The 23,215-nt window shown below is 45.6% G+C and overlaps 1 protein-coding gene across 2 annotated transcripts in view; it reads left to right on the forward strand.

The window, feature by feature from the left end:
* Nucleotides 1–23,215, forward strand: part of DNAAF8 (dynein axonemal assembly factor 8) — a 1,512,143-nt gene that overhangs the window by 1,263,528 nt on the left and 225,400 nt on the right. For both annotated transcript variants that reach the window (XM_069646874.1, XM_069646873.1), the window contains exon 26: nucleotides 11,145–11,239. In XM_069646874.1, the coding sequence (XP_069502975.1) occupies nucleotides 11,145–11,239 (95 nt within the window). The remainder of the gene's footprint in view (nucleotides 1–11,144; nucleotides 11,240–23,215) is intronic.

Genomic DNA, 23,215 nt, shown 5'->3' on the forward strand with positions numbered 1-23,215 from the left:
CCCGCTCGGACAAGGGTAGCCATTCTCGCCATGCCCGTTCCTCGACGCGCTCGAGACCGCGTGATCCTGTGCCGTTTTCGAAGAAGACGTCGACGCCTGTGGCGCCGAGGTCGTCGACGATTTCTCTCGAGGCTCCGCCTCCGAGGTGGTCGGCGACGCTGTCGGTGCCTAGGTCGTAGAGAGACACGCTCGGAGCTCCGGCTTTGAGGCCTGTGTCGACGCCGTCGATTCTGGCGGCGCGGCAGCTGACGTCGACGCCGATTCGCTCGACGTTGACGCCGTTTCTGTCGATGCAGGCGCTGACTCGTTCGGCGCCCTTGACGCCTTTCGAGGCGGTGGTGTCTGAGGGGCCCCGTGGCACAGGGTTAGCCCCTAGAAAGGCTCTGGCTAAGGTCAGGCATAGCTTTGGTCTCCGGGTGTCTTCCTCTCACCGCGTGGAGTACATTTCAGAGGGTGATGAAGGCTCTGATGAAGGCTTGGTTCCGGTTACGGTACCAGATGAGCTTCTCTCGGGCCATAGCCAGTTTGATGACCTGAGGCAGTCACTGCATGATGCCAGTGGACTGGACACCTCTCCGGAGGTGGAGTTTTGTAGGCCGGAGCCTGGCACTCATGCCGATTCTTCATACCGGCGCCTTATGTCTCGGGTCACTGAGTACTTGGGATGGTCGGCTCTCCCAGGGGAGTTCGTTCAGGATGATCTCACAGACATCCTTGATCTTGGTCCCCCCACTGACCCGGTACTGCAGTTTCATATGGCTCTGCAGAGAAGGGTGGCGGCGGCTTGGACTGCTCCGGAGAGTCTTCCGCCAGTGGGCAAGTCTTTGTCGCGAAAATACCGTCCAGCCAGTAGCGACCCCTGCTACTTGTCCAGGCACCCCACTCCGGAGAGTTTGGTGGTGCAGCCGGGTACGGCCCCGGCAAAGCAGGCGTCGTATCCCATCATCCCTCCGGATAGGGACGACAAACGTTTTGACGGCTGGGCGAAGAAAGTATTTTCTTCAGGCGTTATGGCGCTTTAGGCGGCCAACTCCATATGTGCCTTGTCTCGTTTCACACACACTCTGTGGAACTGTGTTGCATTAGCGGCTGCACATATTCCCGAAGGGGACGAACGGGATGGTTTCCTTGCTATGGTTCAGGATGGCAAGGATGCCATGTGTGAGGCCGTTCAGTCGGGTTTGGACATGGCAGACTGTGTCAGCCGGTCCATGGCGGCGAGCACCGTAATACGCAGGTTTGCGTGGTTGCGGAAGTCTGGATTCGCTCCTGATGTGCAGTCCCGGCTCCTCAACATGCCTTTTGACGGTGAACATCTTTTTGGCAGCAAGGCTGACGAGAGCCTTGAGAGGTTGCAGACCTCCAAAGCTGCAGTGAAGTCGTTGGGCGCTGCAGTTCGACAACCTCCGCCTTTTCGTCCTAGGGGACAACAATGGAGGGGAGGTTCCTTTCACTATTACTCATCCTTCAGTAAAGCAAGAGGAGCTAGCAGTCAAAGAGGCCACTGTAAGAGTGCCAGAGGTGGAAAACAGGGTACTCGAGGTGCCAAGGCCGCTCGGGCAGTTGCCTCTTTGCCCTCAGGCAACGCCGCAGCCGCTACCACTCAGTCATGAGGCCAGGTCCCATGGTTCGCCGGTTGGGGGAAGGCTGGCGCAGCATCTTGTAGAGTGGCGTGCCATTACTTCAGATGTGTGGGTTCTGGAGATCATAACCCACGGCTACTGTCTTCCTTTTCGGCAGAGGCCTCACGACAATCCGCCTGGGAACCTCTCTTTGAAGAGTCCGGATCCGCTCCTTGCGCAGGAAATTTAAGCCCTGCTGGAGAAAGGCGCCATAGAACTGGTGCCTGTAGCGGAGAGGAACAAGGGATGGTATTCCCCTTATTTTTTGATTTCAAAGAAAGACGGGGGATTGAGACCCATCATGGACTTGCGCGGTTTAAACAAACTCCTCAGGAAGGACAAGTTCAAGATGGTTACTCTCTCTCAAGTCCTCCAGGCCCATCAACTTCAGGATTGGTTGGTGTCTCTTGACCTCAGGGACGCTTACTTCCATGTGCCGATCCATCCCAAGCACAAGAAGTACCTGAGGTTCGCGGTTGGCGACTCGCACTTTCAGTTTCGGGTCCTGCCGTTCGGATTGACCTCCGCCCGAGGGTTTTCACCAAGCTCATGGTGGTGGTGGCAGCGCATCTCACGAAAGGGGGGATTCATGTCTACCCCTACCTGGACGATTGGTTAATCAGGGGGAGCTCTCCCGAGCAAGTCCTGGATCATCTGTCCGTCACCTGCCACTCCCTTCACAAGCTGGGCTTCTCTCTCAATTTAAAGAAGTCCCATTTGACACCAACAAAGCGGCTCCAGTACATCGGAGCAGTGCTCGACACATCCCTGGGGCAGTGTTTTCCTCCCCAGGTGAGGGCTCTTCACATTCAGCAGATGGTGCACAAGTTTCAACTTTCCCAGAATCTCCCAAAGTCCGAGTTCTTGAGACTGCTCGGCCTCATGGCATCCTGCATACTTCTGGTGCCAGAGGCTCGTCTGCGGATGAGATCTTTGCAGTGGGCACTCAAGCTCCAGTTGTCTCAGTCCTCCGGCAGGCTGTCGGACCCTGTTCAGGTGCCGCCCTCGGTCGCCCAGGACCTTCTGTGGTTGGCCGTCGAAGGCAATCTGATGAAGGGGGCCCCATTTTGGCTGCCCTGGCCGGAGGTGACGATCGTGACGGACGCATCCCTCACGGGATGGGGAGCTCATGCCAAGGAGTTGACAGTCAGCGGTCGTTGATCTCCGTCGGAGTCCAGACTCCATATCAATCTGTTGGAGCTGAGGGTCGTCGGGCTTGCCCTGAAGGCTTTTCTGCCGACTGTGCGAGGAAAGAGTGTCCTGATTCTAACAGACAACACGGTGGCCATGCACTACCTCAACAAAAAGGTGGGGGGCAGGGTCACTTCCTCTGTGCAGGGAGGCGATGCAGCTCGAGTTCTGGGCCCTCCAGCAGGAAGTTTCGATCTCGGCTGTTCATCTGGCCCGAGATGACAACGAGACGGCGGACGCTGTGAGCAGGCAGAGCACGATCTCTCACGAGTGGGAGCTGGCTCAGGAGATTCTCCTGGAGATCTTTGCCCTTTGGGGGACCCCTCAAGTGGATCTCTTCGCCTCCAGTGTCAACCGGAAGTGCGAAAGGTTCTGCTCGCGGGAATTTCCTCCAAAAGGAGCCTTAGGAGACGCGTTCGTGGTGGAGTGGTCATTCCCACTGCTGTACGCGTTTCCTCCAGTCCCCGTCATCCCGCAAGTACTGCAGAGGTTACGGAGGTTTGGTTCCCGGATGATCCTTATTGCTCCGGCGTGGGCCCAGAGGACGTGGTACCCGGACCTTCTCGACTTGTCCATCTGCCCTCCACGTCGTCTTCCCTACCGAGACAATCTGCTCTCACGGGAGGGGGGTCAGGTTCTCCATCGAGAGGTCAGATCCATCAACCTTCACGCTTGGCTTCTGAAAGGTTGAGGTATAAGGATTGGGACCTCTCTGAAGACGGGATTGAGGTGTTGCTCTCGGCCAGGCAGCCGGCAACAAAGTCTCTGTACCGTTGCCGTTCGAGAAAGTTCTGCGACTGGTGCAGAGTTAAGAATGTGGATCCTTTTGAGTGTGACATTCCCATGGTTCTGTCTTTTTTGCTTTCCTTGGCCCACAGGGGCTTGTTAGTGGGGACCATTAAAGGTTACCTGGCGGCGCTGTCCATCTTTAAGCGCTCGTCTGAAGAATGTTCCTATTTTACGAGTCCTTTAATTTCTCAGTTTTTGAAAGGGCTCACTAATGTGTTTCCTCCGTCACCTTTTCTGGTGCCCGGTTGGGATTTGAACCTTGTTAAGTTTCTTATGGGTGCTCCGTTTGAGCCTTTGTATTCTTGCCCTTTGAGACTGTTAACTCTGAAAACTGTGTTTTTGGTTGCGGTCACTTCCGCTCGCAGAGTGAGTGAGTTACAGGCACTTTCAGTTAAGCCACCCTTCACTGTGTTTCATAAGGACAGGGTTGTCCTTAGAGTTCGTCCTTCCTTTCTTCCGAAGGTGGTTTCGGAATTTCATTTGAGCCAGAAGGTTGTTCTTCCGGCGTTCTATCCTCTTCCACATCCTGGTAAGGAAGAGGAGAGGCTCCATAGGCTTGATCCTAGGAGAGCGTTGAGCTTTTATATTTCGCGCATGTCCCGGGTCAGAGTGGACGATCAACTTTTCATTGGTTACGTTGGAAAGCGTTTGAGACAAGCTGTGACGAAACAGACTTTGTCTCAGATTATTTTAGCTATCTCCGAGTGTTACCGCTTGGCGGGTAAGGACCCTCCGGCTGGCTTGCAGGCCCATTCTACCAGCGGAGTAGCTGCGTCTAATGCCCTGCAGAGGGGTGTTCCTATTCGTCACATCTGTGATGCAGCCACCTGGGCTTCAGTACATACTTTTGTACGTCACTACTCCCTCGATTCCATCAGAGGGCAGGATCTGGCCTTTGTCAAGGCAGTCCTTTATTCCGCAATTTGATTGGGCATGCTAAATTTGTGTTCTAAATTCTTTTCCCACCTCCTTGCTTGGTACTGCTTTGGGAGTCTGTCATAGATATGGAATACGTCAGAGGACCCAATCCCCTCGAAGAACAAGTTACTTTCTTACCTGGTAACGTTCTTTCGATGGGATGGTCCGACGACGTATTCCATATCGCTCCCTCCCTACCTACCCCGCTGCAGAATTTCTTTTGCGATTGCAGCTTGCGTTCCGCAAGGCCTTGTGTGTCTGACTGGCAGAAAACTGGTGGCACACGTTCTGGGGGAAAAAACTACAACTGAGGCTACGGGCGTTGTGCGTCCTACTTATCACATCGGGTGACGTCGGCCGTCGGAGGAGGTCCTCGGGGACGGTGCATCGACGTCATCGACGCAGGACGCAGACGCCGAAGATTTTCCAAATCAGCACAGCTGTGGACATTACCTGTCATAGATATGGAATACATCGTCGGACCATCCCATCGAAAGAACATTACCAGGTAAGAAAGTAACTTGTTCTTCTATCTCTACCAAGTCGTGATCTGACAAACTGATGGGAAATGCTCACAATTACCCACCCTGTTAATGTGTTGTTGTTCCATGAACAGGTAGTCTATTCTTGTTCTGGATCCGTGGACTGATGAGTAGAAGGTGTAGCCTCTCACTGTTGAATCGGAGTCCCTCCACAGGTTGATTAGCCCCTGATCCCACATGTAGTCCACAAGCCCACTATTTAAGGATCCCCCTCTGCTCCCTGAAGACATGTGCCCACCACTATGGTCAATTTATGTGTCCACCCACATGTTAAAATCTCCCCCTATGATGAGGAGGCCCTCTGATCTGTACAAGACCTCTCCCATGGCCTCCCTCAGAAATTGCATTTGGCCATTCTTTGGGCAGTCTGCTGCCTTGCATCTTCTTCTTTATAGCCTGTGGGCTGGTGGGCCCCCGCTGCTGCTCCAAAGGTGCCGCCACTGCTCCCTCCTGATCCCCCGTTGTCTCTTCGCTCTTGATGACCTGGAGCACCTGGAGGGCTTCTTTTCAGTTGGTCACCCGGTAGTTTACCTCACTGCGTTCAAATGTCAGGGCAAAGGGGAAGGACCACCTATATCTGATGCCATTTTCAGATAGCCATTGCGTGAGCGGACGGCAGTCTCTGCGACGGGTCAACGTTAGGGCCGAGAGGTCCTGAAACACTTTGATTATGTCCCCTTCGTAGAGGAAGCTCCCCAGGGGCTTTGCTTTTTCAAGAACTTTCATCTTTTCCCTGTATCTGAGAAAACAGACCACTATGGACCTTGGGCCCTTACCCCCTCTGCCTCCGCTGGCCCATTACACCTGCACTTCTTTGCCCCCTTCTAGAGTGAACAATTGGTTTATCAGGCCCTGCACCTTACGACCAACTTCAGTTGCTAATTCCCACTCACTCCAGAATTTGTAGGTTGTTGTACCTATCTTTGTTCTCTAAATCATCCAGCTTCAGCAAGGTTTCTTCTTCCCTCATTTCAAGGTCGGCTAGACGTGCTTCATATTTCATGTCGAGGACGTCCTTCTTTAGGTGGTTGTTCTCCATCCCCTCCATTTTGTCCTCCAGTTTGTCCACCTTGTCTTTGAGGTCACAGATTGATGCCTGTATGTCCATTCTAATTGCCTTGATCTCGTGAAATATGTCCTTCAGTTCTTCTTTGGTGAACGCAGGGGCAGGGGTTTTCTCCCCAGTCGTCAATTTGTGGGAATCAGGGTTTGGAGGGCCACCCCCGGGGTGGCTCCTGAGGATCTTCGGAAACGTTGCAGAGAGAGAACCCCTGTGGGATCCCTCCTTATGGCAGGAACCTGACTCTGTATCTCCTCCAGGACCGCTTTCTTATCCTCCGTCCGGGTGTAGCCCCTTTTCTTGTGTTGTACAAAAGCATTTAGGTGTAGGGCATGGCGTCTGGCCCTGGCCTTGCGTGCCCGTTTCCCGGCCATTCCGGGGTCCGAGGCCGGCGTGGAGGCTCTTATTGGGACTTGCTTCTGCGCTTGGGTGTTTACTGTACGTTTCAGTTCAACTATCTATGGGATGCTTGAGTTGCACTCCCCAGATGGGGTCCTCTCCTAACTTGGACTCAGATACCTCAACAAGTTTGCCCTCTGAGTGGGTATTTCTCCCCCACTATCACGTGGAGTGCTGGTGTGAAGTGTTTCAACAAACTGTGTGGGCGCAGGCCCCTTAACCCTGACTTAAACCCTGACTTAGTACTGTCCTGTTGTGCAATCAAGAGAGTCCTGCGTCCACTTCTGTTCTTGAGGCACTCCTGGGTCGTGTTCTTGCCCCCAGATTCAAGGTTGGGGGTGTCCCAGTGTGCAATGTCCCCCGTCCCTCTTTCTGTATTAAGCAGTCTCCTGGGGCCGCTCATCTCGATGGTGTGAAGTGGGCCCGCCCAGGCACTTCTCACTCGCGCGTCTTCCGGAGTATTCTCAGGTGGACCTCCCTGTGGGGGCTCTATACTCCTTCTCCGGGTAAGCTTGGAATGCTCCTTAGCCCACCCAGTCTTCGTGAGCCTTCTCCCCTCCGCTCCGTGGGGCATGACCTCTCTTGTGTTTCGGTTTGTCTTCTCTCCTCTTTTATCCTTTCCCTCTCCTCTATCATCTGGGAGAGTGTCCCGCTGTGGGCCCCAATGCAATCCCCCGTGGACCAGTGCTAGGCCCCCTTCCCTACTGGATGCTGCCCATCTTGGCCGAGATCAAGAGGAGTTTGGACCTCAGAATGTTCGCACAGATTTCTTACCCGGTTGTGGCTCAAGACGGGCTGCAGTGGGTTGCCACTGCCCGGTGTCGGGTCAAGGGTCTATGCCTCCTTGGGAAGCGCTGTGTTCACCCCTTGGGTCCCGTTCTCCCCCGCAGCAGTATCGCTCCTGTTCACGTGACCCTCCGTCAGGCCGCATCCACAATGGTATGGGCCTACGCGGCCTTTCTCCCCTGCAGCCGCTCCGCGTGGCAGTCGGGCCGCTCCGCTGGCGTCTATCTTGTTCTTGCTCCTTGCCCCTCTGCTGCCTGGCCATCACCCCTCCTCTGCCGGTCTCCTCACTTTGTTCCCGGATGCTCGTTGTCTGGGTGATGGTGCACTGGAGCGCTGCTTCTCCCTCCCTCTGAAGGCCCGAGCGGGAAACAGGGGAAGGCTGCAGGTCTGCTGTGGCCACTGGGCTAGCGGCACTGGACACTTCTTTGCTTCAGGTGGGAGACAGCACGGGTCCTCTGTCTTGCCTTCGCGCCCTTGACAAGAGGCTTGTCCACCCGTGCCCCCCCGGGGGCATCGCTCAGCCTGGTGCCCCACGGGCGTATCTGCGGGTCTCACCGCCCTCGGGACCCAGGCACCGCACCTCGGTCTCTCCTCCCTCAGATGTCCGAGGGCCGCCGGGTGACCGAGATGGTCTCTGGATGTCTTTCCGGTGCTCCGCTGGGTCACGCCGCCTCAACTGGGCTCGCCTCTGGGCGGGATGTCCAGGCCCTCTCTGTCCCAGGCGTGTGGACCGAGATGCCCACAACGTTTAGGGCTTTTCTAATCTGCTCTCTGGGTTGCTGTCAGCAAGCCAGGCTGGTGGGCGTACTGCTCACCACCCCTCGGATGCCGCAGGGGCCCAAAGGTGGGTCCAGGCAATCCAGTCTCCACCGGGGGGAGAATAGAGCTCGGTAGGCCCAACGGCTAGGAGCGGAGCGATGTCCTCACGCGTCAATCCTGGTACGCACCCCCTAGCGGTCTATCCTTGGCTTTTTAGAGACAAACCTCATGTGATGTCATCAGTAAGGCAGCTCCATGGTCAACCCTTTCCACTTTTTGTAGGTATTTCTGCATCAATGATTGTTCTGGGTTTGATACTGCTTTCGGACAGGCTGTTTTGAGCAATCTCTTTTCCTAAGCTAGTTGAGGTTTCTCATCCTGGTTTATGTGCCTGCTGTGCAATCACCCAACTATTATGGGGAAAAGGGGACCGAACATAGGAGGCAAAAAAGATATTCGCCATGCAGACTACTGTGTTCCTAATCCATAGTCCCCTTTTGTCCCTAAGCATGACCTCCTTCCAGCCTCCATAAAGTGTGCTTAGTTGGCATCAGAGCCGATACACATAAAAGCGAGACTGATGGAGAGGGTCGGTTTGTGTTGCTATGCCCTGTGCTGCACCTACGTTCTCCTTTGAAATTGAATGGGATGGTTCATTTTGTTTCGCCAATGGCTCTTGTCCTGTCCTTATGGAGGGGCACCCCAACCAGTATAGAAGAAAGGAGACGATGGACTCTGAGTACAGTAGTTATGAAAGTGATTAACCTTTTCTTTTCTCCAAGTCTTTTCTCAGATTCTGGCCCAGCAGGAAGGTAGGGTGCTTCACCCCTCCGCTCAATTGATTAACTTGGTGGCCTAGCTCCTGAGGTGTTTACTGGACATGTTAGCTTTTCCCACAACAATATGGGAACCTGTCAGGAAGTTGTCTACATAAAAACATACAGGAGTAAGTGGTTGAGATTATGTCACAAGGTCACGGCTCAACCCTCTGAAGTTTTGTTGATCAGATGCTTTCGTTCTTTGCCTACTTGGAGAAACAGGCATCCAGGTTTAGTCATGCCACTGTTATGCGACAGCCATTGGAGCTTCCAGAAGCTCAACTGAGTTGTTTTCTACATCTGCCTTGGTCATGAGGCTTTGTTTTGACAGTCTGATCTTTCTTTTACCCATAATCAGGGTTCTACATGCCCTTCAAATGCTTGACTTCTGAGGGCATTAGACATGTTGAAGGTGGCCTTTCAGATGGCTGTCACTTCAGCAAAGCGCATAAGTTAAGTACAGGCTCTCTTATCTTCTGAAGAGTGCACATTCTTCCACTAGGGCAAGGTGGTGTTTACGGATCCAAAATTCCTTCTTAAGGTGTTAACCTCGTTTAATAGCAACCCAGAGATTTTTCTACCTCTGTGCTTTCCTTTTCCGCATTCTGAAGTGAAGAGAGGCCTTCATTCCCTAGTTTCTGGAGAAGACTATTTCCTTCAGGAAGGAGGACAATGTCCTGTCACATTAGTAGATTTTAGACAGGCTTTAAGGCCTCTAAGGGTACAATTACTTTGTGGGTAGTATCCTGTATCTCTGAATCCTATGCTCGACAGGCCAAGACTCTATCAATGGGCATTCAACCCATTCTGTCAGATCCAAGGCCATAGTATTGCTTTTCAGAGAAGAGTCTCATGGGAGGTCACCACCAAGGCGACAACCTGATCCTCTCCATTTGTGGTTTGTAAGCATTACAGTATGGAAATTAGTACTAGATCAGATGCCTTGTTTGGTCAGACTATCCTCCGGAAACTCTTTTGTTTAGAATGATTCCTTCCTGAGTGATTTGTTCTTGGTATTCTCCAATATGTATGGAGGAAAGGAGAGGAGTTGTAGGGGTAAGTAAAGGTTACTCAATGTAGTAACTACTGTGCCCCTAGTCCAGAATCCCCTGTCCTCCATACACCCTCATCCTCCGATAAAGTAATAATCTGTTATTTATATAGCGCTTTCACCAAAGCACTATACATAGAAAATGTGTATGCACAATTATTATTACCCAACAGAAATGGGTACTCATTTAAAAACCTAGGAAGGATGAAAGGCTGAGTTGGCCATGTGTGATTCGAACGACTGACCTGCAGATCGCACATAGATCACAGCAGCGAGTGCTTAGCCCACAGAGGCATCTCTCTAACACTAAGATGTAGGTTGTGGTCCCATACTAGTGTGTGGCAAAAGAAGGACTGGCGGGTGTTAATGGTGGATAGAGTTAATGTATGCTTGGACCATGCTTACATGAATTTTCCACATTTCAAAAATGTCCACAAGTGGGTATACGGGTACAAAAATGTTCTTGTTTCCCAGACGCTATCAGGATTTAAGGACTATTGTGTTCCAGATGAAGAGCATCTGAAAGGGTAATTGAATCCAAAGTAAGTTATCAGCCTATGGGAGGTCTTGGGGGCTCCTTATATGTTTGCTGGTATTCTGTTCGGATTACTGCCAGGATGCCGGAAAACAGTAATACCGTTACTGGCACCTGATCTGATGGAATTACCGGCAGATTACAGGTGCCTGCAACGGTAGGTTAATCCCCATTCGATTGAGTCCATAGCACTCCTTAGGGGTGATTGCCAGTATCACCGGTGCCGGTAATACCGGCTGTTTTTTGCAGTGGGTTGTCTGACTTACCTCCAGCTCTTGACTGGCGGTAACTCAGGCCACCCCACCAGCAAACTTGCAATGAGCCTCATGGTGCTGACTAGAGATCATTTTGTTGTCATTCCATGCGTTTTTGGCATTAGTTTATAGGGGTTACTTTGGCTGGACACATGGTTGACTGCAGGTCATGCAGTCAGCAGTATATCAGAGGGTTAGCAGCTTGTCACAGTACGTCTTTGGGTTGATGGGTGGTCATAGATCTGATACCTAGACGTTTGTTAGGATTTTGCAGCTAGGCCTCTGGATTGTTCTGTTTAGCGGTTGGTGGTAAATTGGTAGTTTGCATATAACAATATTGTTTTCAGAGCATCATGCTGGTGAACTGAACTTTGCATTCAATTGATAATTGCTCTTAATCCTCTGTTTCTGTACTTGCAGGTTCTACATGTTATCAGAATGCAGTTCGAGATATGAAGATGTTCTTTCCTGAGGGGCTGTGCTGTGCTCAGTCTCCAGTACTGGAGGAGGAAAGGGTAAAGGATATTGTTAAATATCTTGCTAATTCTGCACCTGCTATTCGTGCATTTCTATTAGTGACATTTCCATATATGCCTTCATTGTGCCAAGTAGTTGCAAGACAACCGACACTCCTGTGGTGGTCGCGGTGTACTTAAGAGGAGTTGATTGTGGTCACCCAACACTGCTCAATAATCTTCCACCACCAAAGTTCCTGTATCAGAGCTCCCTGCTCTGTCCAGCAACTGTATCCAGCAGGGATTTGTTTATATCGCGCGGACCAGACAATAAATCAATCAATACAAATGCAATGTATTGATTATTCCACTTAAGCAAAGCAATAATTTCACATCACTGCACAATTACCCAACCAGTATGTGTACAGAATCAAGGCATATCCCTCCACACCCTGACTCTGGGTAGCTCCCCAAATTACCATTTTATTAGGATTCAGTAGCATTCGTGAGATGTTAACATTCATGCGGTTACTTCAAGTTCCCAACTAATCACAGCAGATGTAAAAACCGCAAATGTTGGTGGCACTTGTTTCAAGCATTTTCATGCTCATGTTACCATTCTACCTTTTGCTATATGTGGCATAACGTCTCAGGAGGACTCCGATGAGTCAGTAAAACCATGGCATTTCTATATTACTCAGCCACGCTAGTGGCTGTGTAGTTATGGTTAGGTTGCTGTTTCCATAGGAAGAGCACTTTTTGGGCGGCTTATAACTTCACTCTCCCTGGGCGGCATATCCGCTGATTGGATGGCGGTGAGCATCAAGTGCGTCTGATTTTTTCTGAACGCCCGCCATCTTGTATCCTCGGACAGCGCAGTGAAACTTGGTGGAAAAATACTATTTAGTCAAGTGTGTTGGCGTGTAAGACTGTTTGGGGAGGGTGGGGGAGTAAGGGATAGGTCAAATGTATTTATTTAGGTGGCAGGTACCCCTGTTGTGTTCGTTCTGACCGCGGACAGCAGCGCTGTTCTTAATGTCCATAGTTAATGAAAATGGGGTGTCCTTAGGACACGGTACCTGTCCGTATAGTTCGCATGAAAGTCGAAACTGTTCTTAGAATACATCAAGTGTCCTAGGATGTTCGTAAATAAACAAAATGGGGGTGTCCTGAGGACGCTATGCCTGTCCGTATTGTTTGTAGGCAAGTTGAAACTGTTCTAAGAACACACGTGGTGTCCTGAAATGTTCGTAAATAAACAAAATGGGGGTTTCCTGAGGACTCTATACCTGTCCGTACTGTTCGTAGGCAAGTTGAAACTGTTCTAAGAACACATCAAGTGTCCTGGGATGTTCGTAAATAAACAAAATGGGGGTGTCCTGAGGACGCTATGCCTGTCCGTATTGTTCGTAGGCAAGTTTAAACCGTTCGAAGAACACACGCGGTGTCCTGAAATGTTCCTAAATAAATGAAATGGGGGTGTCCTGAGGACACTATACCTGTCCGTACTATTCGTGGGCAAGTTGAAACTGTTCTAAGAACACTCATATTGTCTGTGGACATCAAAAGTGTCCATATGGCATAGTTAAAATGTTTGATTCTATGGGTGTGATCTATGGGTGTGATATGCTGCGGTGGTTGTGGCCAGGGCCTAGAGTGTTGGGTGCATGGCCTACGGCCTACGGCCATGCACCCAACACTCTAGGCCCTGGCCACAACCATCGCAGCATATCACACCCATAGTGGCTTATAACTTCGGCACCCAAGTCCAAATTTATAAGCACCGAAGTTATAAGCCACTATGGGAGTGATATGTTGTAGTGGCCAGGGCCTAGAGTTTTGGGTGCATGGCCAAGACCAAATTTATAAGCACCGAAGATATAAGCCACTATGGGAGTGATATGTTGTAGTGGTTGTGGCCAGGGCCTATAGTTTTGGGTGCATGGCCAAGACCAAATTTATAAGCACCGAAGTTATAAGCTACTATGGGTGTGATATGCTGCGGTGGTTGTACTTATAATATACTTACTGTTTGGTTTAGTAACTGGAGTACATATATTCTTTGTCAATTTCTGTGATAAAAGAAAAGATCATGTTAGTATTGGTAGTTTGTAACGACTTATAACATTGAATAATAGACATCTTTTATTTATTTTGACCCTCATATTTAGTAGATTACAAACCAGTGTACTGTGCAATTTGCTCAGTTTCTGTGTTTGTTGCTAAAATCATTCACTTGTTGTTTCTGGCTAATGTTCTATCTGTTGGCCTGTTGCAGATTTTTGGAGCAGTTAGATACCTGTTGGCATATTCTAATTGTCTTTTTTTTGTTATAATGTAGCGGTATTGATTTATCTGTTTGGTTATTGCAAAATCTTGGGGCAGTTAGATACCAGTTGGCGTATTCTAACAGTTTATAGTTTTTTAATTGAAGTTTTGTTAATGTTTAAGTACAGATTAGTTAATAAATTTTGTTTTTAAGAAGATTAAATAAGCGTTTGTAAGATTTGCTGGTAATCTCTGCTTTAGAGTAATGGTACTATCATTACATTCAAACCATCCACATTTTTTTTATATATATGCAGTGTAGTGACCTGCATTGGTTCTGGCTCCTATGTGGTAGATTATACCTATTGTTGTGAAGGTTTTCTTATCAAGTGCTACTTGACCATGTGTGAATCCAGTCAGCTTACAGTTGTTTTTGGTACCATCTGCATTGTAACGTAGAAGCATTAGTATTACGTATTTACTATGTGTTTGTATTAGTAAGGTGGAGCGATTATCCGAATTGCAGGTAGTACATAATCTACCATGGTTTGCATTTTGTACAAGTTGCTGAAATGGAACGGATTCACAATTAGGTATGGATACATACACGAAGCGCTCATTGGGGATTTGTTCCTGTGTCACATTGTTACAGAGATTGCATGTATGTTTCCACATGTATGAAATCTGGAAGATTTCATTTAAAGGTATGTTTTTGTTTTCCAGTACTTGTAGTAAGTAAATTAGAAATTCTTGTGGATCTTCCTGTGAGTTTATAATGAATTTCACCATTCCAGCACAGTAGTCCAATTCTTGTCTTATTCCATGAACACTATACGCGTTGTCAGGATTGTTTGTTGCGTTTCTATGAAGTACTAACATTTGCAAACACAATTGGTCTGTACTGTGTAAGTAAATGTCAACAATTGGTGGCAATTAAAATACAATATTCATTGCTACATTTGCGAAGCAACTTACACCTGTTATATTTGAAAATTTAAATAGACCAGATAAGTCTGTGTCCAAGTCATTTTTTCAGAATGTGTGTTGTTTCTTTGAAGAAGTACCCAAGTTACTTTGAGTAATAGGTTCTTCTTTGGTTGTGGTAATTGATGAAGTATTAGCTTCTTTTACTCTCTTTGGAAGATTTGCAGTGACCTCCTGTTGCTTTTCTGTTTGAATTAGTTTTCTTTTACAACGTTTTACTTCTTGTGGAACAGGATATGTTTTTAGATGGGGGGTGTATAGTGAACAAAGTCTATTGTATTCTAAAATGCAAGGAATATCGGCGTTTACTTTACTTGCATCAAAGTTGATTAGAAATAGACAGTCAAGTGTACGTAAGCGTGATAGTGCTACGTAGCTCATGCCTTCTTTAAAGACTGTGTTGCCAATATCTATCAATGCTTTGTCTAGGGTAAGACCTTGTGATTTATGAATGGTGACTGCATATGCAAGAGTTAGAGAAAATTGTTCTCTACGTACATATATGTCTTTGAAGAGAAGGAATCAAGCTGGTGAGTGTCCTATCTTTTTCACTTCTGAAAGTTTGTCAAAGAGAATATTGACAAACTGAATGTTGTTGTCACGTGGGTATGTTTGAAAGCCCACAAGTGTCCCCACTGCTACATTAACTAGTCTTTGGTCCACGTCAAGGTTACGTTTAAGCATTACTCTACAATTTAAGGAATTTTTTCCAACCCAGCTGTGTTGGAGATTGAATTTTCTAAACTATTTAGTCTTGTTGTGGCTTGCTCACACATGGGTAGTGTCATACCATGTACGTCTAGTTTGTCTATGGCGCTAATTTCCATTATTGGTTGCATTTCTCTATTTAACATTGTTTTATTGAATTTGAAACAGCTTGCAAGAGTTGGCATTAAGGCCATACAATTGACATTTTTGTGCGCTAATTGTTCCATAACATGAGTAGCACATGCATTATCGCCATAAAGTGCATGAATGTGCTGGGTTTTCAATATTGCTTGTGCTTCTTGAGATAGTATACCAACTCTAATACTTTTTAAGATGTTGGCATAAGTGAGATCTGCCGATTGCTGCATGTTTTCTGTTAATTCTCTGTATTGGAAATGTTGCCAAAGGTTGACATTTCCTATGCTGCCAACAGTTTTACGGCAGAGTTTGTGTCCTAAGGTTTTAAAAATAGGTTCACCTTTCACTGGTGTCAATTGAAGAAGATCTCCGAAAACATTAGAAAGTTTGTAATAGTCTAATTTGTTTTGGTGTTCTACTGGCAGGAGTAGTAATCGGTGTAAAGTGACACCGCCAATGTTGTAGGCAGCTAAACCTGTGGGGGCAGTGACAACAGCTGAGTTTGTTGTTTGTCAATTGTTGAAGGAACTTGCTGTTGATTTTGATTAAGAATATTTTGCCTGAACCAGCTTCACCAATGACGTACAGTAGTATAGGTTTGTAATTTTGGCAGGTGCATTCTTTATTTTCATGTTGTACACCATGTGCAATTTCTTTTGTTACTTCTTGAAAAATGCTACGCTGCCCATTGTTTAGTTTTGATTGTAGTATAGTTAAGTCTTCTTTATCTTCATACTGATACATGGTGTTTTCTACTTCTGTCATAGCTAATTGTGCTTCATTTGCTATTAGTGGCTGTCCCAATGGTTCTTGGCTTCCTGTTACAGAAGGTTGACTACTGTCAGGAGTGTCCTTATCTAGTTGGGCCTGGAGTTCTTCTTCGTGTTGCTATTCATTGTGCAACATTGTTTTGTAGTGTGTAAAGTTTACATTGGTCATAGTGCTTTCATTTGCTTTGAAATCATCTTCATAGGAGTCATAGTTATCTAGTATTTCTTCTTCTTTTCTCCATGGTTTAAAGAGTTGTAGCAGGGACATGTAATATAGTTCTTTATGTTGAGGAGTCTTTAATGACAATTTGATATGATTAATTAAACTTGGTTTGGTGAGTTTTACTAAGCTGCCTTCACAATTTGTCACTCTGTATCTACCTTTTTTTCATCTGGTTTTATATTATTTTTGTATGTGAAGTTTTGGGCTATGTGGTATAGACACATGGTTTCCAAAGTGGTACTTCTGTTTGGGCAGTATGTGTCCAGCAAATTGTTTTTCAAAATGTCTTGGCTGTTGGGATCATTTTTGGCTATTGTTTCTCTGTCGTCATATGATTTGAGAACTCTTTTTCTAGATTTAGCAGGGCCAAGACTTAGCCATACTACATTTTCAGATTTTCCATACAAAGCAGTACCGGTTAAATGATCTGCTGCCTCATAGGAGCCACATTCTCTATGGGAGAGCGTTTTTATGCCCAAGCTGTACAATTTCTGAGACAGTGTTTTGTCTGATGACAGGTCATTCCAGAGGTCTTGAAGCTCTGTTTTTTCTGCTTTGTTTAAGAATGCTGTAACATATCGTGCAACTGCAGTGGAATTGTCTGCAATGTAGTACACATCTATGTTTGCATTCCATAAGAGGGCAATGATTGCATTGTAATCTTTGATATATTTTTCTTCTTCTGTTCTTTTTATGTAATATGTATATTTAGGTGATTTACCTTTAACACTATGTCTAACTGAAGACATGAAGTTGTTCACTTGACCTGTTTTTGTAACTGGTCTAGGGAAACCAAAGCGGCATTTGGTGTAGTATTTCCCTTTGTTTTTGTATTTGCGACGACAATATTTGCAACATTTGTGTCTTTGAAATTGTTAAATTTGTGCATGAAGATCACTATTTGTTGCTTCCGATGGAATTTCACAAGTGACATATTTTTTGATAAACTGTAACACAGTGGCATCATTGTCTTGACCAAATTTAGGAGCATCTTTAATCCATAAAAGCATGTGGATATGTGGTGCTCCTCTGGCTTGGTATTCTTTTCTCCAAAAGAGGTGTTGCACTTCTCCAAGGGGAGGAACAGTTTTATTACAAATAAAGTGTTGCATAGCAATGAAGCGATGATGAAAATATCTTGAAACATTAACAGGATCTAGAGAACAAAGTTCTCCGGGTGTTAGTATATCTATGTTTGTTTTGTTTTTGTTTGATATGCGTAGGAAATCATGTAAATCTTCCCATGCATATTCAGCACAACTTAATGTAACAAACCAAGTGGGTGGGCCAAGGTTTCTTATCATACAACATACATCTCCATGACGTCGGAACCAGTACTCTTTAGTACCACGCATGTTTGCTAATAGATTTGTAATGCTTGATCGTAAAACCTCATCTTTTTCTTGCACTTTTTGTAATAATTGCGTAGCTGACATATTTTGAAAGTGGGTTCCTGATTTTAATGTGTGTGCAACTCCGTAACATAGAGTTGCTAGTTCACTTTCAAAGAGTAGGTGGAATATGTATTCCCAGATTTAGACAAAATGTGGATCTTCAGAATACATCTGTAACGAGCAGTATTCTGATGCTGTTATTTGAATGGGTCTATCATCGTACCTTCCTCCTTTGCCAGTAGGAAAGAGTAGAGGAAAAGCACATGCTTCTATGCTTTTTTTCCATATGCTGATTGGTGATCCTTTGGTTTGTCGCATTTGGTACGTTTCTAGTGCATCATCTATGGTGTCATTAGAGTGTAGTGGATGAATTGTATAATGGTCTAAAATATTAGATACTGTAGCAGGATCTAGAAGCTCAAATTAACCAGTTTCTGGTGACTCTTGAATTATTTCATTGATTTCCTTCAAGTTTTCTTCAATATTCGTTTCTTCGTAGTATTCATTATTGTCTTTTAGATATTGCAAGGCTTGTCTAACTTTATGTAAGTCTACCAGTTGTTGCCAAATTTTTTTGTCTTTTGTAGGTACACCATTTACTAAGATAATTAAAGATTGCTCTATTGGACGTTGCACTCCCAGAGTGTGCAAATTGTTTTTTAGATCTAATGGTAAATACACTACTTTGCCACGAATGCTTTTCACCAATTCAGAGGCAGGTAATTTTGCTGTTTTTGGTTGAAGGCGTATTATTGCTTGAAAGGGGTGCACTGTTTGAATTATGATGCTCTCATATAAATTGAGTTGTTGTAGGGGTTCCAAATTATTTGTGATAGCACGTGAAGGAGTTTGGTTGTTGTCAAGTTTTATAGTGTAGTAACTGCAAAGTATTAAGGGGTCAGTTATTTCATATTTGTTTTCTGCCATAAGGTAGAGAGCTAATTCAAACCATTTAGAATCTTCATTGTCTTCTATTTTGTATGTTAGGTCTACAGTTTTTGTGTTACTTTTAAAAAACAGTTCTGTGGCAACACACACACACATGGTTTGGTACTTCAATATTTCTTTTTTGTATGTGTGTAGTAGAAGGTTGCCATGCGTAGAATTGTTGCTAGTCTGTTGTAAAGCTATTGCTTTACAACAGACTAGTGGCTTTTAAGTGGCTTTCACTTCCAAAATATTTTTTCTGGATATAGTCGATTTCTTCGAGTAGGTCTTTGGCTGTACCATGTAGAAGAATGTTATTTAAATTGGCTAGTGTTAAAGCAGGACTTTTAGCATAGTACAGTTTATAGACTAGATTTCTTATAGTTGAATGATGTGTTGATATCATTTTGATATGATGGAAGGTGGTTTTGCAAATAGGTCCTGAAATGCGGGCTAATGAATGTCCTTGTAGTCCTGTGTACTTGCACACTGGACAGGTATCCATATTTTGCAGTAGTTTCATTTTGATTTTGTCTTTGCCTTTCACATACTGATGGAGGAATTGGCGTAAAGACTTGAAAGATTGTTTGGGAATGTTACACATTGAGTGCATGGCCATTTGTATACTAGACATTCTGGTTCAGTCGAATGGAGAGGTAATTTTGAGTTTTCTGGGGATATTTTTGTAAGCAGTATTTCTTGTTCCATTATCGGTATTATTAACTTTTTCATAACCTCGTCCATTGCTATATATGGCAATTGTATTTGTTTGCTTTTGTTTGTATGCTTCTTCATTAAAATATGGTTCTGTGCTTGTGGTGTGACTCCACTCACCTCCACAGATATTTAAGAAGTTATTTTTGTTGACATTTCGTTTATTGAGAAGTCTTTTTATAATTTAGTCATTAGTTTTGTTAGTGGTTTCATTTTGTTTAACACTAAAATAAAGAACTTTCTTTTGAGAAGGATTGCACTGTCTATCAAAGCGTCTAAGATTAATTTTCTACGGTAGGTTTTAAGGGTTGTGCATGATTTCTCTCCTGTTTTTATACTTTTTTTGGTATGCTTACTTTGCACTATATCAAGATTTATAGGAGCAGTTCTAGCAGTAGTGGTAGCTGAATTCTTGTTAATTGTTTTCTGTTTCGTTTTACATTTTGATAGAGGAGGCAAAGTTTGTGTTTTGTTTCGCTAAATGACTGTATTAGCTGTTTTGTTTGAACTTCTTGTACACATTCTGCTAGAGACAGATGCTTATTTTGGACACTTCTATTTTCATTTGCTCTCCTTCTGCGTTGCTTTCTACGGACTTGCTTTTTGGTAGGCATTCTTTGGGGTCTGTTGAAAAAAATAAAGAATGTATGGGTTGGGCTGTTCTGCAATGTATGTGTGCTGTGTGCATGAGTGTCTGAGTATGATGTTAAAGATGCATGTGATGGTGTGTGATTGTGCATTGGGCAACTACAACTAGTTGGGGTGGGTATTCTTGAATTTGTGTGTTACTATACTGGGGTTCAGATGACAGTAGAAAGTAAGCTAGTGGTGAGGAGAAGCACAAATAGTAAATCTAATGGTATAGAATTAAAACAGTTCTTTGTTCTACAATACTAACATTCTAGGGGCTGAGTTATGTCATTTGTGCGCCGAAAAACAGGAATTTTGCGCCATTCTGCCTGCAAATCCCTGCTTAACAAATGGGGATTTGTGGACAGAATGGTGTACAATCTCTGTTTTTAGGCGCAGAAATACCATGAATGAACCCCACAGTGTGTTTGAGTAACAGTACAAATATTATGGTAGTATTTAACTTACTTTTGTGTGTGGAATGAGCAGGTTTCTTCTGAGTTGTTGTCTGTACTTCAGATTCTGCTGCTGCTTTTCAGGAGAGTGGTCTTCACTGCAATTGTAAAGGAAAGAAGTTAGTAATTTTGTGTGTTTATAGCACTGATGTTAATTTAGACATTGATTTTTATGTTTTTGTAGAAGCATTCTTGTTTGATATCTGAACATAGTGTGTGCATGCAATTTCGTTTGACTATGTGCAGTCTTTATATTTTACTTTAAATATGTTAGTTCAACATGCTTTGCAAATATGTGTGTAAAAAGAAATTAAATAGCAGATAGGTTTGGAAGTGACAGTTGATTAAAGCAGATGGGAAAAATGACAGTAAATTCATTTTATAGGTTATAAAGGTTAAAAGCCAGTTAATCTGTTCATATGCATTTATAAGAATTGTACATGTACTATACAGAAAATATGAATACCTGTAGTTTGTAGTCATGCATATGGATATGCATGCAGCTGCAAGTAGAAATCTTGGAGACTTGTACAGTAGTTATGGTAGTAGTAGCTTTCCAATGATATGACACTTGTACTCAGAGTTATTAACAGTACATTTGAAGTGCTGATCTATGATGATGGAGTTAGATGTAGAGGTCTTGGATCTGATTGGTGGATGGTTGTGTGACTGTTAGCTGTATCAAATCAGGGAATGGCACAGAGAGTGAAGTGGAAATGGTAGAAGGACTGTCCATGTTACGATATGTCCGCGGACATGGCGGTAGTCCGCGGACATTGCATGTTACATACAGGGATTTTGGGGTGGGGAGGCATGCAAATGAGAATAAGCAGAGCAAGGGATTGGTCAGTAAAGTTTAGTGGGTGTGTTGTGTCAGGAGAGAGTTTGTCAGAAAGTCTTTTTCCTGAGAGAAGAACAGATAGCTAAGGCTGTGTGTTTCAGAAAACAGATTGTCCGGATTTTGGGAGACTCGTGGGTACATTGGTTGAAGGTGCATGCAGAAAGCTGTGGAGTAGCTGTAGATCTTGGATTCCCACTTGTGGAAGTGCACTGGCATGGAGTGCGTGGAATGAAGTGGCTGGACTTGCTACCTCTCTGTGCTACTTTGGAGACAGAGCATCATCCAGACGTAATGATAATTCATTGTGGAGGGAATAGTTTAGGACGTGTCTGGAATTTCTTTGCAATTTGCAATGAAAGGAGGACTTGGGAAGGTCATGGACATGTTTCCAAATTCTCAAGTAATTTTTTCTCAGATTGCGCAGAGACAAATGTGGCTGCATTCTTCTTCATTTGGTCCACAAATGGAGAAAGTGAGGCGCAATGTCAATAAGGCTGTTTGTGCCTTTCTAAGAGATGTGTAACACTCACCTGGTATCCACAGGGATGTCACTCAGCCTGTTCTGACCTCTTACAACCTTGAACCCTTACCTGGAGTCTACTCGACTGGAGACTGGGCCTGAAACACAGGATTGGTAGCGTTTAACTCCCTATTGTCTCTGTGTGCTTGAACCCCTTCTTCCCTGGGGTCCAAACCTTCCCTTTGATCCACAGCTCACCTTGTTTTCTTGGAAAGTGTGCTCTCCGTCTTACTTTCAGCGCAGGGGCAGGTTGATTGATGCAGGCTCGTTGCTGCCTAGTTACTTCACTGGCAAGAGTCCGACAGGTAAGTATAATGAGTCTTTTGAACAGTTCTCTAACTTCGTTCCTTTCCTTCCTTACAAGATGGCCGGCGTCTGGGGATGGCGACGTGCTGCTGAGATGAGTAGCGCAGAAGGTGAGTGAGAGCGCGATGCACGATGCAACCCTTTCGTATTTGTATTGAACAGAGTTATTTTTCTGTATCTTTTAGGTGCTGCGACGTTTTCAGCATGGATGCCGGTTATGAAGAAGAAATGCGGTGAGTAAGCGTGGTATGCGGTGCCTGTAGATGTTTCCACGCTAACCTGGAGTGTCTTTTCCCTCTTGCAGATGGATGAGAAGTTCCGGAGACAGAGTTCCCCCAGAGCGGCTGGGATTCAGGTAAGCGTTTGAAGCTCGTCTAGTCTTTAAAAATAAGCGAAGATTTGCTGAATGCTTACTAATGCCTTTTTTCTGTTCTTTTCCCCTTTCCTTAGGAAGCGGCGTGCCGGGATGGGAATGACACCGCCGAAGATGCCCTGCAGAACAGAAGAAGCGATGAATGATGGGCAGAAGCGCCGCAAGGTAAGGCTGCTCCTAACGGTGTTCTTGTTCTTGCAGGAGCTGAGCGCAGAAGAAAGATGCAGGCCTACTGGAGACCGATCCAAACACGGTGAGTGTCACGCTGCAGGTGCAGAAAACACAAAGCATGTTTCTCAGCCTGGGCGTTGCTTAAATAGTCTCTGGGTATCTCAGGTGTCTCTGGGCTGAACCACACCCAAAAGACTAGACTGCACGTGCAGTTCTGGGAACCGAAATATGTGGGTGCATCCATCTTGTCCCCATCAAAGCACTACAAGTCCAATCCCCAATGTTATCCTATTGGAGTGAGTGAGTCTGGTGCCACAAGCACCAAGTCTTACTCCAAGTGGGTCTTTGGAGGGATGGAGAGGCCCTTCAGGGCCATGTAGGTGATCGTGGCCTGGTTCCAGCCTGACATCTTGGAGGGCTGGGGACATGAGGGGCAGGAATCATGACAAGATGCTGGCATTTCCTCTTTTCACAATGAAAATATTATGTTTCGTAGCACATACATTTTTCGCAGAGATAGAGTCCAACTTACTTATGCTGGAAATCAGATTTTTCTGAGAAATGTATAAAATGCATTGCAACCTTTTTTGGAATTACAGCCATCCATTTTGCAG

Source organism: Ambystoma mexicanum, chromosome 2q (genome assembly GCF_040938575.1).
Source record: "Ambystoma mexicanum isolate Mex_15411 chromosome 2q, UKY_AmexF1_1, whole genome shotgun sequence".
NCBI lineage: Eukaryota > Metazoa > Chordata > Amphibia > Caudata > Ambystomatidae > Ambystoma > Ambystoma mexicanum.